This window comes from Falco punctatus (assembly GCF_963210335.1).
Source record: "Falco punctatus genome assembly, chromosome: 3".
In the NCBI taxonomy this organism is placed as follows: domain Eukaryota; kingdom Metazoa; phylum Chordata; class Aves; order Falconiformes; family Falconidae; genus Falco; species Falco punctatus.
Window position 1 is genome coordinate 118,099,514 of NC_137582.1, and position 17,011 is coordinate 118,116,524.

At 53.0% G+C, this 17,011-nt stretch overlaps 1 protein-coding gene across 1 annotated transcript in view; it reads left to right on the plus strand.

The window, feature by feature from the left end:
* The window catches only part of TFAP2E (transcription factor AP-2 epsilon), a 41,725-nt gene that overhangs the window by 10,856 nt on the left and 13,858 nt on the right, over positions 1–17,011 (plus strand). Inside the window, exons 5-8 of the mRNA XM_080379815.1 lie at positions 10,172–10,390; positions 12,972–13,200; positions 13,462–13,580; positions 16,482–16,623. Of these exons, the coding sequence (XP_080235941.1) occupies positions 10,172–10,390; positions 12,972–13,200; positions 13,462–13,580; positions 16,482–16,623 (709 nt within the window). The remainder of the gene's footprint in view (positions 1–10,171; positions 10,391–12,971; positions 13,201–13,461; positions 13,581–16,481; positions 16,624–17,011) is intronic.

The following is a 17,011-nucleotide window of genomic DNA, read 5'->3' on the forward strand; positions in this document are numbered from 1 at the left end:
CGAGCCCCAAGCTGGTCCTGCTCCTTCCCTCGGTGTGGTGAGGAGAGGGGGATTTTCTGTCGATGAACTCCAGTGTTTTTGCCACTGTGCTCAGTAGCAAAAAAAATCCTGCAGCTTGGTCATAAAATAAGGAGGGGTTTTATTGCTTTGACATCCTTTCAGGATCAGCGGAAAGCTGCTGCTAGAGCCTTTTTATTACAAAGAAAAATACACATCTCCTTCCCCAGCACCCGGGGGCACGCTGGGCGCAGGAGCAGCCTGGGGTCCCGAGAGATGGGGCCCTGTAAGCAGCAGGAGCGGGGAGAGCCGCAGGGGCCTGCGCACCCTGCTCACGGGCAAGAATTTTGGCTGTGGCATTTTACAACCTGGAGTAGAGACAGAGCAGGGTGTAGCCCGCGTGGGTTCACGCCGGCACTCAGGCATGCACGGCACACGGGCGCTGCATGGAGAGTGGGGATCGAGCTCCCCTGGCTTCACGTTGAGGCAGCAGGATTTGGCCGCTGCGCTCTCCCTCGTGTTTGTGACTTGTTTGAATTTCCATCCGAAGCTTTTCAGCTGCTCCGGAGTGGCAGGGCTAGCGTTTCTGCTGAGGAATGCGGACCTGTTTGGCTGGATGCTGGACAGATGGATGGAAAGCTGTGCCTCAGAGTGCTCCGAGCCCACATTTAGAAATATTGCAAGAAGTAGCTGTCACTACTAAAGAATGCAGCAGAGGAGGGAGATTAAGAAGGAGAGCCTCAGATCCACTTGCCACCGCACGCGAGCTCCAGGTTTGGAAGCAAAAACTCCCCGTGGGCTTCGTGTGTGGGGCTGCCGGTGGGACTGGGGTGCCGGCGTGGCCGCAGCGGTGCCATTTCTCCTTTGTTTCGGTGCAGCGAGGAATTGAGCTGTAAGAAATGCCGCGTGAAGCCAGATGTGGCAGGGGAAAAAAAAAAAAAGTCATCCTGAAAGAATAGTAGATTAGATAAACATCATTTCCTGTGACGAGCAAAGGTAATAAATGAGGTCATCCCGTAAAACACCTGGGGCTGTGAAGACACATCTTTTATAAGACTGTCCACGGACGTGGGCGGAGGTGCTTGGACTCCAGTCAGGTGGTGCTGAGCTCGGCCGGCAGAGCCCTCCCGGCTCTCTGCAGCTTTATCTGTGGCGGTAGTGTGCCTGAGTGGGAAAAGGGGCTCACCTGGGACAAGCTGGGTCTTGACTGGAGGCTTTGCTGTCTTAGCGCTGCTCACAAAGGCTTCAAAGTTCAGACAAGCCCTCGCACACACCGCGAGATACAGCGTTCATCAGAACAGTCACACCGCCCGATCCGGGCACTTCTCCCTCGCGCACACAGGCGTGTGGGGCAGGAACACCTACTAATCAAACAGAGCAACTTAAAAGAAAGTTTTTACTCTGAACTGCATCCAGATCACCATTCCTCCATTAAAATTATATTTTTAATGCCCTATAATTGCACCGGGATAAAACCAGGTGTGTGTTTGTGTGAGATAACACACGCGGGTACCGGTGAAGGCGCTGGGCTTTGTCTCAACCTCCCCACTGCCTCCCAGGCATGTGTTATCTCCAAGTTTCATGTACCTTGTCATGACTTACTGTTTAATTAGATGTTTTTAAATGAATTCTTTTTTCTTTGTTAGAAATAAAGAGCAGCTCTTAAAGGGTAGGTTCAGAAAAGCCAGCTTGGGTTGCTATTTGGCATGTGGCTTGTGAGTCAAAACTACAGCCCTTCTCCTCCCGGAGATGGAGCCCAGGTGAGGTTTCTCCATGGGACGGCTCCGAGCGAGGGACCGTGGATGGGATGGGCTGGCGTGGAGCACCTCTGCCTCCTTTTCTGGGGCTGCAGGATAGTTTTGCAGCTCGGTGGTTTGGCCGGTGCTCAGACCCTGCTGGCCGGGCAGGGCTGCAGCCGTCCCCACTCATGGGCAAAGGGGTCACCAGGGGCCGGGCTGTCCCCAGCCACCCCTGGTGCTCCCTCTGTAATTTGAAGAGTTGTGTAAAGGCATGAAAGCTTCTGGGGAAGAGCACAGCACATGCTTCCATCCTTCTGAGTGGCGGATCGCTGCCATGCCACAGCCCCAGCTTCCACGGGGACGGCTGTCCGCCGGTGGGCTGGCAGCAGGGTCAGCAGGAACAGCCTCAGCTGGGTGACACGCACCCTGTGGTGCTTGTCTGCACATCAGCCCCACAAGGGAGGTCTTAATTCTGAGATCTTAATTCTGTAGATGTGCCAGACAGCCAGCGTGTGACTCACCAGGGTCCCACAGGCACCCACCCATGGCAGCACCAACACAGGCAAGACCCACGGGGACCGGTTCATATGCCTCCAGCCCAGGTCACACCGCGTCTGCAGCAGAGCAGAAGCAAATGTAGACCATTCCCCCCCGTTTAGTAATATTCCAAGATATGTGATCTCAGAAAAAAAACACGTTTGCAATCTGTCTTAATTATTTGAAGAGCCTGAACGAGGCTCTCTGAAGTCCTAGACGAGCACCCTAACCACTAAACCATCCCACCCTTTCCTGTGTGATCCGAGGGAATTACTCATTCTTGCTGTCCTTCCATTTGTTTGTTTATTTTAATTCTTAATGGAGGAACTAATTAGCAAATGTGGATATAATGCTTGAAGCTGCTACGCGCTCAGCTCTCCTCTCTGTGCCTTGTCCCATACCCAGCTCTGCTGTGTCCGGGTATCGCCTTTGGGTTGGGGAGAGGTTAAAGTGTTGTGACTTGGTGGAAAAGAGCAGAGAAGCACCAGGGAGTGAGGAGGAATTGCTAGAAATGAGACCAAGCTACCCATTGCTATTAAATGTCCCAGAATACAGCTTGTCAGCAGCTGAGGAGCCAGGGCAGCTGTCAGCAGGTTCACCTTTGCAGCAGAAAAAACCATCGCAGCTCCTGCAGCGCGTGCTTGGGATTCCAGCCGGGCCGAGCTCCCCACCCTCTATCTCAGGCATTTATCTGGCATCAGTCACCCCAGTGCCGAGGCGCCAGCAATCGAGGGAGCGGGTCAGGCCCTATTCCCTCTGGACTGGTCAAACAGGTCGCAGGGAGCAAGCGGTGTCCCCAGTGAGGTGGCTGTGTGGGGCTGCCATGTCCCCAGGGCTCCCTGGGAGCCCCGAGGTGGCCCCGTGGGGCTGCAGTCCCGGGGCTGGTGGGGTGCGAGCAGAGCAACCCTGCGTACCCTTGGTAGGATGCTTCGACTACAAGATCCAAGTTAGTGAGAGATGAGGGCAGTCACCGAAGGAACGTCATCAGAGAGCCTGTAGATGCTGCAAAAGCTGCGCCGCAGTCCCCTGTGTGCAGATGTGCCCCGCACAGCTGGCCAGGCTCTCCTGACGCTCTCTCTGTGGCTGGTAGGGGTTGTTTTGCCCAGGGGAAGATGTGGAGGTTGCTCCTTCACTGTGGTGGCTCCTGTGCCACCGCAGAGGTGTTCCCCGGTGCGTGCCCAGGCTGCAACACGTCTGCTTTGCCCGGCATCCCGCCAGTACGCAGGGGTTAGAAGCCCAGGGCATCTCCCGAGCAAGGAAAAGTATTGTCTGTGGGATAGTGGGCGAGCGGCACCTCTCCCCAGTGATCCCTGGGTGAGCTGGCGATGCCGGAGCAGCAGGTGAACCGACCCGCCGGCACTACTGCGGTCTGAGGCTCGGATCAAAACCCTCCCACATGCTCTGCGGATTGGCAGCAAGTTCTATACGAGGAGAAGTGTTTTTCTATTATTATTATTAATGTCTAATCTTTGCTGAAGGGTCTTTTGCCCTTCAATGATCTAAATACATTTTAACAAATTGATAACAACATCACCGTGGCTTACATGGGATCCGCCACCGCTCACGGAAGACACTGCATCTTTGTTCTCCCTTTTTAGATTATGTAGATCCAAGCCGCACAAATTCAGCACTTCTATAGGGAATACAGGGAAAACCTCTCAAGCATGTTACTGTAAAATGGATTATACTGTTTAAACACATAAAGATCCCATAGACTGGTTGCCAAAATGTAATGGGAGTTTGTGCTGCTAAACGAATAAACCTGTGATGGTTAATGCTACAGGGCAGAGCAGCGGTGGGTGTGCCAGGCTGGGTGACTTTGGAGGAGAAACTTTCCTTGGCATCAGCACGGAGCAGCACAGGTTTCCAGTTCCTCTGGCTTAAATCCTCGGGCTCTCCAGCCTCCCCTTCCAGTTCTTGCCTTCCCAACACCTGCGTGTTCTGTGCTGTGAAACACGCGAATTCCAGACAAGCAGAGCTACGTAGGTCCACCCAAAGCAGCTTGTAATTGAGCTGAATTTTAAATAGTTGTTGTTTTCCTAACGTAAAGAGGAAAGGGATTAGCTTCAGATTTGGAAAAAAAAAATTTTTTGAAGCAGGGGGAGTGAAATAATCCGAATTACCCCATTAAACTGACTTTTCAAATGAAGTCGCAGAGGTGGGAGTGAAGCGCAGCGGTAGGAGGGGATGGGGATGCTGCTGCACCACAGCGGCTCTTTCCACAAAAAGCAAAACCCATGTGCAATAAATACCTGCAAATCCACTTCAACATTCAGAAGCAGAAACCAAACCCTTTCTCATTCATTTCCGGCAAAGGTTCAAGCATTTGGGTTTCACTCGTTAGGAGGACATTTTAATCACTGATATTTTCTGCTTTCCTGTGGGGTATTCTTGAGGTTACTGTTCAGGCTTCGACATCAGAGGCTCCCCAGACAGCACAGCCCAGTCCATAAGATGAAGCACAGCAGGGAAATGTGTGGAAAGGCACAACAAATTGTTTGTGAGCGGTTTCCAAAAAATTTCACAAGCTATTCTGACCAAGCAGCACATCTGAGGCCGAGTCATTCCCAAACAGTAAAGCAGGGAAATGCATGAGCTGACACGAGCAGACCACTTGCTAATCCCCTTCCCAGTCCTGAGGGAGCACAGGGTGCTTTTGTGGCAGGTCTGAGTGAATTTTGTGATTATATTGATTGGCCATTCCTACCAAGACACAAGGTATTAAGCCAGTACTGTCTCTCACCGAGCCATCGTGTCTGCTGGTCTGGGGTGGCTGAACCTTCCTGCCCCATCGATCTGTCCCCAAGCCCCCCAGGAGACACCTGCGGTGACACATGGTGGCAGATACTTTGCTGGGTAAAACAGAGGCACAGAAAGAAAAATGCAATTAATATCACATGGCACCTTAACATTTAGTTTGTAACCTAATGTATTGATTTGCATGGGAAACAAAATGTTAAATACAGGAGCTTTGCATAGGCATGGGACCTCTCCTGATTAGCTTTCTCATGGGAATAATTTGAGGCTGTGGAGTTGTATCCCTGCTCCCTCTCTTCTCGCGAGGGTCCAAGATCCATTTCCCTATCAGGACTCGGCAATCTGGAAAGCCCAGAGATAAAAACAAGATTCTTTCCATCCTTCCATTTGAAAAGGCCTCCGAGCCGATTACAGCATTTCCTAGAGAGGCTCTTTGACATGGGGACTCGGTTCAGGTTGTGCATTCAAGATAAAGAAAATACCTGTATAATCCCCTCTGGGAAGAAAGGATAATTACAGGCTGCAGGTTTGAAATATAGCTGATGGCACTGACCTCCTTCCCCGGACCATCAATAAATACCTCTCTGCTGAAGCACCAGGAAATCGAAGCAGCTGAACTCCACAGCACCTCCTCGGTGAAAAAGGGCTTTTCAAGGGGTGGTAGGAGCAGCTGCCTCTGGCTTACACCCACACGCAGCTACGTCTGCCTGTATATATCTCCATCTTATAATTTACATCAGAGACATTCAAACGAAGGTTAGATTAGTTCACTGAAGGCCCCTCCTGAAAACAGTAATCCCTCGCCTTGCTGGAGCACCTTTCACCAGGGGCTACGCACAAGCACCCACCGGCCAGCACCCCCCACCGCTGCCTGCCCGGAGAGGGGCAGAGCTGCAGGGACACCCAGGGAACACAACCCGGGGGGCTCGGGGGCATCATCACTGGGCTTGCAATATCGTGGAAGCAAAACCTCAGCAAGGAGTGGCCGAAAGAGGTTTGCCCAGGTGTCCCCTTGCAGGGCAGCACAGCTCAGGTCTCCTACAGCTTTACTGGGGGGCTGCCCTGAGCCCGCCGCAATGCCCGACGCAGCCAAGCTGAGCGGTGCATGGCCATGCATGGGGACCGGGGGGGGCTGAGATGCTTTTGGGGTGGCTGGAGACAGTGCTGTACCTGAAGATGAGAGATTGCTTTGTCCCAGGTAGTCTCCTAAAAGGATTAACCGATACGTCTTTAAAATGCAATCTAAACTAGCACACTCCCACTTTTGAAAGAGATGTTGCAACAAAAGCTCCAATATCCAGGGACTCTACGTGGCTGAGGAGGAGGATTTACCTGTAATGTATCTAAGGAGAGAAGAAAACAGACTTGTAAGACGGGCAGAGATTTGCATGTTCCCTCTGGACTTGTTTTTTCCCCCCTTGCAGCACCCCAAGCTCCAGCTGGAAATGAAACTGAGCAAATAACACCATGATAAGCAATTCCATTTCCAAGTACCACAAATTTTCCTGCTTACAAATCATTTTGCAAGCAGGTAGCACATTTCTCATATGGAAATGAGTCAGTACTTTGTCTTTTTGTAGGTAAAGTCTCTTTTTCCCTTAAAACCAAAAGCTGATGGTGTGCAGTCAGCCCCCGAAGCACGGTGATCCCACAGCTCCTGGCAGCACCCACGCACAGAGCCTGAGCCCAGGCTGCAGATACATTTTGCCCTGAATATTTACATGTAAAAGCATCTGTTTTCAGGAATGATTGTGGTAGTTTCAGACAGAAATGTTTGTGAATGCAGACGGGGAAGGGAGAGGCAGCGCAGGAGCTCAGGGATGGAGCATCATCACCCCAGACCATGAGGCAGCAGAGGCATGGGGCTGTGGGTCAGTCTGGGCTGGAACTCAGGGGAAAAGCTGGAGATTCTCCGATACTTTCTAGGTTCCTAGGCAAAGGCCTTTGAAGAACAGGTTTCTTTTCCTCCATATTCTTTGTACCTGGAACCTAAAAGCGGAGGGACCCGCCTCTGCAAACCAGAACAAAAGCGTCAGAAGCTTTATGCTTTACCTTGGGGCAGCTCAAAGGCACCAGGCTCCTTACTCCATCCACTAGACTCACAACTGAGCCATCATCAGTTCAGTGGTGGTTGTTTCTTCTCATTCACGCTTGTGCCCAGTATCTCCTGAAAAGCCCTCCCAGAGACCAGGCTGTGGCATCCCATCGCTCCTGCAGCATCGCCGGAGGTATCGGGATCTCATGTTGACAGGGGTTGCCTGGCCATGCCATGCCTGTCTGCACCTGCAGGGACCATCATCATGTCCTGTGCTTGGGCACTGGACTGACTCCTGGCTACATTTACCACCCAGGGACTTCTCACCTGGAGAAATCCTTCATCCAGGGAGCACTTGGCAAGTTTTAACTGGGTATCACAGCATCCCTCCCAGGTGGATGATATTATCTCCGTTTTGTTGCTGGAGACAGTCAAGCCCAGACCGAGGGGGTGACCTGCCCAGTGTCATAAAACAATTCCCTGGCAGAGCAGGGAGCTGGCTGCAGCCTCCCCCGGCTGCGGGGACACAGCCACACGCAGGGTGCTCTCCAGCACAGGGAAATCAAGGGACGAAGCCTTTGGTGTTCTTTGAAACCAGGATGTGTTTTGAAATTGCTTGCTCTCTCTGAATCAGGGGTTTTCACCCCACAGCAAAAGAGTGGTGCGAGTTTCATCACCTGACAGTTACACCCAGGGTATGTTTAAAAGACAAACTAGACCTGACTCAGCATGAAAAAGGCATCTCTGGTGGGAGATCACAAGCCTCGTGGGTTCAAAGGGAAGCCAAAGCCGCGTGTAACTGCTGCGGAGCACCGACTCACACGGGAGTTTGTGTCACGCTGCTGCTGCTTGATGCACACATGAAACAATGTACTGGAAGCGGTACCTGCCTCGCAACGTTCAAGGCAGCAGCGAGATGCCGAGCCCCATGGAAATGCTTCCTGTGATGTTGTGCCATGAGGATCGTTTCCCTTCCCGCGTTCCGCGAGGCACCGTACACCGATTATCGATACGCTGCCATTCTCCACTTCAAACTACAAGAGCATCACGAGACAAGACGACTCTGTGGCAAACAACTATTTCACAGCACTGAAAAGAAAGTCTGGAGTTACAAAACTGGAGGCCATCCTTAATCAGTTTTCTATACCGCGCTTCCTAACACTTGGGCGATAGTTAAAACCCAGGTTGCTTGGAAAAGCATTCCCACAGACCAGGAGCGTGTGCATTCAGGTCATGCCCACAGACCTGATCTTTGGTAAATCATTTAACTTGTTCTGTGCCTCAATTTTCCCCAGCTGCAATAACGAGCCAGCTCACACAGGCACTGGGAGCGAGTTAATGACTTAAGTGGCTGGTCCTGTAACCAGCACCGGGCTGGGGATTAGCAACCTGTGAAGCTCTTTGAGGTCTGTCCACATAATCTTATTTCAACATCAGTTTTCCCTTTCAAATCAGATCCCTCTGACCCGTGTGCCACGCAGCCCCGCAGTGCCTGCCTGCGCCCAGCCCAGCTGCAGCATCCCCACAAGCGGAGGCTCACCAGGTCCAGATGCTTCACTGGGGCTTTAGTTTGTGAAATCTGCAGCCGAGCTCACCTCTAGGCGAGGAGCCGAGTATCAGCAACAGCAATCAAAGCCTTTTGGATTTCTGAATTAGAAGTAGCAGGATTACTGTGAACTAAGCAACCCTCCCATGGGGAAAAAAACTCTCGGGAGGACCTGGTAACTAAAGAGCAAAAAAACTTTAGGGAGACAAAGTGAAGCAACCAAGCCCCAGCGACCGAGGGGGTTCAGGGAGCAGACTGAGATGTCTTTTTTTGACCCTTCCCCCATGCAGACACATCTCCATTCTCTCCAGTGTCTCACCCCACCAGCACCGTGCCCAGGGCTTCAGTCTCTCCCCTGCTGTCCCCAGCTCCCCAGGCAACACTAATCCACGTGGCAGCTCATTATCTCAAAAGCCCCCCTGCCAGTCTTTCTGGATTGAACACATCTCCCAGTAGCGCAACACGGATGCTCACCCTCTCGCTCCACCAGATTTGGCTGTGTCTTTGCTACAAGGCTCCTGCTCAGAGGCCACCAGCACCGGTGGGTCTGGCTGCAGCTCCTGGCTTTTGGGAACAGATTTCCCCCAGCACTGCCCCAGGCTCCCCAGCTCACCCTCTGTTCACCCATCCATCCCGCAGCTCACAGAGCTCATGTGCAAATTAGGAAATGAATTTGGAAATAATAATAATAGCAGACAGCAAAGATAGACATAAGAAAAAAAGACCGCAAACTCCCCAGGAGTTTTGTAAACTGTTGCTAGAAGACTGGTGGCCTCTTGTTCCTCTTTCTTTGTTGAATCAACCCAAACACAGCCTTGCAGAGGAAGAGGCAGCCTGTGCCCTGCCTTTTACAGCTTCCTGGGGTGGGGTGGCCCAGCTGAGCCCTGTCCCACTCATCAGGCCTGGAGGGAGGGGGCTGAGCACCGGGGCACCAGCATCTAACCCTTCCCTCGTCAGCCTGCGTGATGCGTCGGTCCTTCCCCGTGTGAATGAGCATCTCTGGGGTGTGTTTCTGCCGCAAACCCCATCCTCCGCGGTCAGGAGCAGGAGCTGAGCCTGCCCACGCCGATGCCGTGGGGATGAGCAGGGTGAGACCAGCTCACTGAGAGCAAGGTGTCATCCTGCCCCCGTGCCAAGCCTGAACCCAGGGCACCTCAGAAGGGACAAGCAGTGCAGTGACACCCACGTGATGGTTCTATTCCCAGCTGCAAAGTGCCGCGTGGGGCTGGGGTCTGTGCCTTGCCCAGCTGCTCCTCCGCTCGGGCACAGCGGCACCGAGTGCCTCCCACTCGCGTCCTCGGAAACCTCCTGGTGAAAACCCCGTTTTTGCCCCGTGGCTGGGCTGAACCCTGGACACGAGGCTGTGCGAAGCAGCACGTCGTGCTTCCCAGCGGGGCCAAGCGCCTGCATGCACCCCTCGTGGTCTGGAAGGGTGCCGTGGCTCCCGCCCGCGGCGGCAGCGGGTGCAGGGGGTCGGTGTGCTGGCGCGCCGGGGCGCTGGGCTGTCGGCTGCGTGCTGTGCCGACCCGCGGTGGTCTCATCCTTCCTTCTTGTCTGCAGGCTGGCTCAGGTGCTCCGATCACCTGCTGCTTGCGGGAACGGGAAAGCAGCAACTGAAGATCGAGGGGGACTTTTGGTTTACTCAGATGACAAGAGACAATTTTGGTTCCCCAAAAGCCAAGGAAACAAAGCTGTCAGGCTTTAATGGTAGCTTGTCTCCCTCCTGCAGCATGTTTATGGGCAAACAAGCTGCAGATCAGACCAGGCAAACAGCAGCAGGTGAGGCCAAATAACAATCATTAATAATTAATGGCGAATGTGGCTATGTTTATTCTTGTATTGAGGCAACATTGTCTAATGGATGAAGCACTGTTACAGGACTCAAGAGACCAGCTCAGTTTCCAGCGCTGCCGCTAACCTCTGCGTGATGCTGGGCCAGCCGCCCGTTCCCTCCCTCCCTTGGCACCCCCTGCGCCCCGCCGCTGAGGGTGCCAGCTCTCTGTGCCACGGGCGGCCCTGTCCCACGCTGGCACGTGCCAAATGTGCCAGGGCTCTGGCCTCGGCTGAGGCCTCGAGGCAGAAGAGCAATGCCAATGTTCACCTTCTGTTCCGGGCGCCCGGTGCCGCTGCCTGCACGGTTTGCTTGTGGCACAGAGCAGGGCTGACCTGACCGCCCCGGCATTAACCTTGGCAGCGGAAGGCTCTGGGTTACAGCCTTCAAGGGGATTTGTTTCTGACAGTAGCATCATGCCAGTGTGTGTTTCAAAAGTGTTGTGGTGTCTCCATGCTGTGCATCAGCATCCATCCGTGCCTTCCCAGCCCCGCACGCTGCTGGCGCGTGTGGGCGACTTGCATTGGACAGACCTCCAGCCCGGTTTTCCGTAGGCTCCGGTGTTTGCCTCTTCCCCAGACGCCGTGTGTCACGGGCATGTGTGGCGAGGCACGATTCCCCTCTCTCCTGCATGGCTGCCCAGTCCCTCGTGTGTAAGCAGGTCCCAAGCCACGCATGCGGCTTGAATGCACGCCACCGCATGATCTCAGGCATGCACAAATATGCAAGTAAATAAATTATGCAGAGCTCTTGGTGGACAGACAAAGTATATGGTACTACAAGCAACACCTGCTCTCCAGGGGTGTCTGGTTTGGGGGTGGCCCTTGCTGCAGCAGAACCCACATCCGCTGGGTGCCGGGACCCGAGGTGACACACGCCTTGGCAGCAATGCATGGATGTTTGTAAAACATGCTCTGACTTTTTATTTTAAGGGTGTCCCCTAGAGACAAATATAACCTGTTCTGGGACTGTTGAAGAAAGCTTTGAAGTTGCTGCTTCCTGGAAATAGCTCTGGTTTCCTACGTCTCATGGTGATGTTCCCCTATTTGTTCTTCCCTGAACATCCCTCAACCAGGCTCCAGTCCTGGCAAATGCCGGCACCGCAGCTGCTGACTCCAGCAGGGCACCAGTGCATCCTGCCCTTCAGTCCCCTGACTTTGTACAAGTTTCACGCTGAGAGGAAACTTCACGTACCTTAGCTCTTTTCCATTCATCTTTTAGTCTTAAAACATTACCCATTTTTATGTAACATGTGCTACTTTTTTATTGCCACGCTAACAAGTTGTTGAGCTGTATTTACAATATGCTGATTGTAAGCGCCCCCTAATAGGTTCAGTCTATGTACCCTCCCCAATTAATTTTCGGGTTTTCTGTTTCACTTTGGGCATGTGTATTTCCTTTATAAAACCTGCATCTCGCCCTGGTATTCGTTGCTGTGTTACTCGCAGGAACCATCTGAATGTGCATTGTGGAACAGTCATTACCAAGGAACCACAAGGAGTGCCAGCGCCGGCATGATCTGGAGCGATGGCATTTGCAGTCCTCTTTGGATTCTTTCAAAACCTGCTTTTTTTCCAGAGTTAAATTGGTTATTAATTTCAGAACATAAAAGCCAAAGAGATTTGGCACAAGTTTCAGCCACGGTTTTAACCTATAAACCTTTATTGCGTCTAAGAATGTTTCTTACTGGAATGACGTATGGGAAAACCGTGCCCACCGTGCCGGGTGCGATGCCACAGGCCCGATGCGGCGCTGCAGTCTGACCTCTTGTGTTAACTGACTTTTACCCATTAAGTAAAAGGAAGTTTGTGCTGGATTAATTTGGCTTGATCTTCTCAAGCTTCCTTTAAGCCCGGGATGAGGAAAGTTTAGGGCTGTGGCTTGTTGTGGGGCTAATCCCAAAGCTGAAGTCAAAGCAGCTCTTTCCCCTGGTTCCTGCGGGCACACAGGGGCAAACGCAGCTCCCGGCCACCCCAACATCTCCCGGGTCTTACGCGGGGTGTGAAGGATGCAGCTCAGCCCCGTTGAGCCTGTCCGGTGGGATGCAGAGCTGGGCTGCAGCCGTGATCCCGTCCCAAAGCCGGGAGAGGAACGGCACCCAGGGCAGCATGATGAGCCAGCGCTTCGCCCCGCCACCCCACCGCCACAGGGTGCCCAGAGGAGCCGGGGAGGGGAAGCTGGTCACAGGTCCAGACAGTGATGCTGCGGCCAGTCCTCAGCCTTCCAGACCAGCCCAAACCCTTGGGTTTAATTACAGCAGAGCTGGGAGGCGTGGGAAAGCAGGCAAAGCAGAGGCCAGGTTTCTTCCATTGTTTTTTTCTTTCTTTAGTTTCATCACCCCACCTCTCTTCTTTTATTGAGGAAAATAAGGAACTAACTGAGATATCCCAGCCAGCCATGCTGACGTCTGCGGATGGCGGACGGGTGCTGGGGGCTAGAAAGCTGCCAGGAGAGTCACCCAGCAGCTTCCTTGGCTCGGGAGTCTCTCAGCCACGATCTCCTCTTCTTTCTTCCTTCCTTGTCTCCCAGTGCCCATCCCCTCGAAGGCCAATGGCACCACCATTTCCACCCTGTCCATGAACAAAGATGGCCTGATCGGAGGGGTGACAAATCCCAACGAGGTCTTCTGCTCCGTGCCTGGCCGTCTCTCTCTTCTCAGCTCCACCTCCAAGTACAAGGTGACCGTCGGGGAGGTGCAGAGAAGGCTCTCGCCCCCCGAGTGTCTCAACGCCTCTCTCCTCGGCGGAGTCCTCCGCAGGTAAGCTGCTCCTGAGAGCCCTGGGACAGCACAGGGCTGAACATGGGAGGTGATGCTGAAGCAAGCTTTGCGTTCAGCACCACCTCTTACACCTCAGGATAACAGACGGGAGAAATTCGGGTGGGTGGTGTATTGGGGAATAGCATTTTTGTTGCTTTTTCTTCTTGCCTTGCAAACCTAAAAGCTTAAACTGAGATTAGTTATAGTTCTTTTAACATTAATTACATCGTCATGTTTTCCTCCCTCGTTTTCTCTTTTCAGAGCAAAATCAAAAAACGGGGGTCGGTGTTTAAGGGAAAGGTTAGAGAAAATCGGACTAAATCTACCTGCAGGAAGGCGCAAAGCTGCCAATGTCACCCTGCTGACATCCCTCGTGGAAGGTAAGAGTCGCTTTCCACTCCCACGGAGGCTGGGAGTGCCGAAACTTCAATCCCTTTCATTTGCAGCTTTCCACAAACAAGAACGCTTAAACCAAAGTATGCAGCAGCCACCACCGAGTGAGACTGGAAATATCCCTAAGTCTCCGTGCTGATCCAAGCACGTCTGTCTGCTGAAACTCAGACATTTCTGTCGGACCAGTCATAGACCATGGGGAAAAGGCATCCGCAGCCTGAACGGGGCTGCGAGCTTCCTTGCGGCTATAGCTCAGGGTACCGTTGGTTCCTGCGAACTAGCGCTAATAACGCTTAGGTTCACAGAAACCAAACAGAAAAAAGCTTGAACAAAGCTGCCAAGGATTTAGCAGCTGTTCCGTACCACCGTGCACCCAGGGCGCGACTCAGGTGCTGCCCACCGTGCCGCCCTCGGCCAGCATCGCCCTGTTCTGTCCAGGCTCCATCACCATGCTCAGGTCCGTCTCTTGTCCCCCGTGAGAAGGAGGTGCCCCGTGTCGGAGTCCTGCCCTCCTCCCCTGGGACGGCAGGGGACAAGTGAAACCTGGAGGAGATGCCGCACAGCTCTGAGGTCTTGCAGGTGGAGGTGAAGTTTGCAGTAGCTGTCCTCGGAGCGTGGCATTAAGGGCTAAGCTACGGAAACCGCGCGGCAGGCAGCGCGCAACCTGCCTCGATGCGTGAGGTGCCCCTGCTTAAAGCCGCGTGTTTATTTGCTCCCCTCCTACTTCTCGCGCTATGGAAAGGATGATGTCCCCACCGCTTCTTGGGAGAAAAAGGCACGGGACGCAAACAAATGCAATGACAGCTCTGACTCCCTCCGAGCTTTGGAATCCATTGTGTTTGTACCCAGCGTGTTGGAGGCAGCTGCCTGCAGTTTCTGAATAGAAAATCATCTCCATTGTTGCCAGCAAATTAAATGACCCGCTTCATTAGGCGGAGGTTGTTACTGAGGGCAGTTGGTTCGTGCTGAATGAAAGGCTGATTTCCATTAAAAGAAAAGAAAGAAAAGAATGAAAGAAAGAAAGGAAGGAAGAAACGTACATTTTGATTTCAGGTGGCTGCTGATGTTTTGGTTACTGCTTACCAGCTCATAGTAAATAACAGAGCGGTGCCGTGTGTGCTTGATGGATGTAATTTCCTCTTGCACGTAAGTGTTATGGTATTGGGAGATGCTTCACCCAGAGGAAGGTGCCATTGCATTGTCACTGCTCAGCACGCAGAAACTGGCTTGTGCCCCTATGCCCCAGGCACCCTCTTTCTTGGACATTTGCTGTCTTGGTTTAATTTGTTTTCTCCCCTCTGCCTCCCCAGCATCCTTTCACTTAAGAAAACCCAACAAACACTGGGTGTTTATTTGAGTGCTAATGATATACTTTTTCTTACGCTGATCCCCTGCCATTCCTATAGATGGAGGAGAACGGGAAGCCCAGGAAGCACCACAGGGGCTGCAGGTAGAAACGCAGCTTCCTTCGGGAGCCCTCGCCACGTACACCAGGCACTTGCCCTCCCTTGGGCACCTGCTCTGTGAGAGCAGCTCCTGCAGGGACCCAGGAGAGCAGCAGGGCTATATTTCAACTTCAGGAACATCCTTAAGCTCTCAGAAAGAAGCGTGCATCAGACAGGCTCCTGCGGCCCCTCTGCCTGCGGTGGCCCGTGCCCCACGAGCGCTCTCCTCCCCTGGGCTCTGCCTTGGGGTGGCTGTGACACCGCTTTCAAAAGCTCGACTGCCTTGTCCCTTCCGTCTGCGACCTCCCCCAGCCAGCACCGAAATCACCTTTGAGACAATCAGCCGTGTAGCCTCTCGCACACTCACGGAGGAAATAAATCCTGGCTCCAGCCTGGGCTCTCGCCATGAGATCCCAAAGCCCTTTTTTAGTGTCACAATGACCATTTTTCAGCAGCTATTACTTTCTGAGTGTTTTTTAACCTATAGACAACGGCAGTTCTGATTCTCTAGGTTTACCTTACTTGCTCCTTTGGAGGAGGAAATGAAGTGGAGACGGAGTTGAAGAAGGAAATGTAGAGATGTTATAAGGGAAGCACGGCCACTCCCCATAATGTGGCTTCACAGACTGAGCTCCGGGAGCTGGGGAGACCGTGGTGGGATCTAGGTTAATGCTATTAGGATGGATGGCTTAATACGTATGAGCAGCAGGGGGGCAAGTCAAATTAGCTCTGCCTGCCCGACCGGGATTTTGGGTGTTGGGCATGATCAATTGCCATCAGCTCTGATTATTTCCACGAGGACGCCTGGAGATGGATCAATTCCATCAATGGGTGGGCATTTCCACGGGGTGATGGATACGCTGCCTGCGCGTCCAGCCCGAGGGCCCTTGCTCGCTGCGGGAGGATGTAAACCTCTTCCTTCTGCCCGTTTCTCACATCCCCGTTTTGTCTAGCAGTCAGGGACTAAGGTCGCTTTTTCACCCTCCAGCCCCTGTTTAAATCTCAGCTCAATTTGGAGAGGCCAAGCAGGAAATTTTGGAATAAATAGGGAAAGAAAGATGCAGCAAGGGAAGCACCTAAGTGAGAAACATCTCTGATGTTCTGCCCTTTGGAGCAGCAGCCCAGAGTCACACCTCATCCTGCTCTAACACCAGCACCATCTTGGTGCTTTTTTAAAAGCTGGCAAAAGAAGGAACCAGCTTCAGTTTAGAGTTGACAGTGGTTCACTTGAACCTACGCAGACTAATTGCCTGACAGATGAGTATAAGAAACTCATAGTGGTGTCTCTGCACCGAGCGGAGAGAGCTCTTGGGTGGCCATTGAGAAAGTGCTCCAGTCCCAGCAGAAATCAGCCCCACCAGTGAAATGGCTGAAGTTGCTACAGAAAGCGCTCCCCCTTTCACGCAGGTGTTGACACAGCTTGTTATTCTGTCCTGCTCACAGGTGAAGCCGTTCACCTGGCTCGGGATTTTGGGTACGTGTGTGAAACGGAGTTCCCAGCCAAGGCGGCGGCAGAGTACCTGTGCCGACAGCACTCCGACCCCACGGAGCTCCACACCAGGAAAAACATGCTGCTGGCTACCAAGTGAGTACAGGTGGCAATGAGCCACTGGTGCGTTAAGATATCCACAGCCCAGAAGGGCAGCATTAGCCCCAAAAGCATACTCTTCTGCAGGGAAGAGATGGTCTCCCGTGCTGCACACAGATCTGAAAGATACACAGCAAGGTGAATAATCTACGTGGCTTGAAGGGCTTGCTCCTGCCTGGGAGAGGTTAACCTAAGCCCAGGGAGCACGTCGACATTGCCACAACGTGCCCCTTGGAAGCAGCAGCAGCAGTTGCACCAGCTCTGACCCTGCACCCAGGGGCTTTCCCCGGGCTGGAGCCCAAAACTCCCAGCAGGGAGGCAGCTGCTCGGGCAGGGAGCAGGGCAAGGACCCCCAGACACACCTACACCCCTGCAGCTTCCCAAC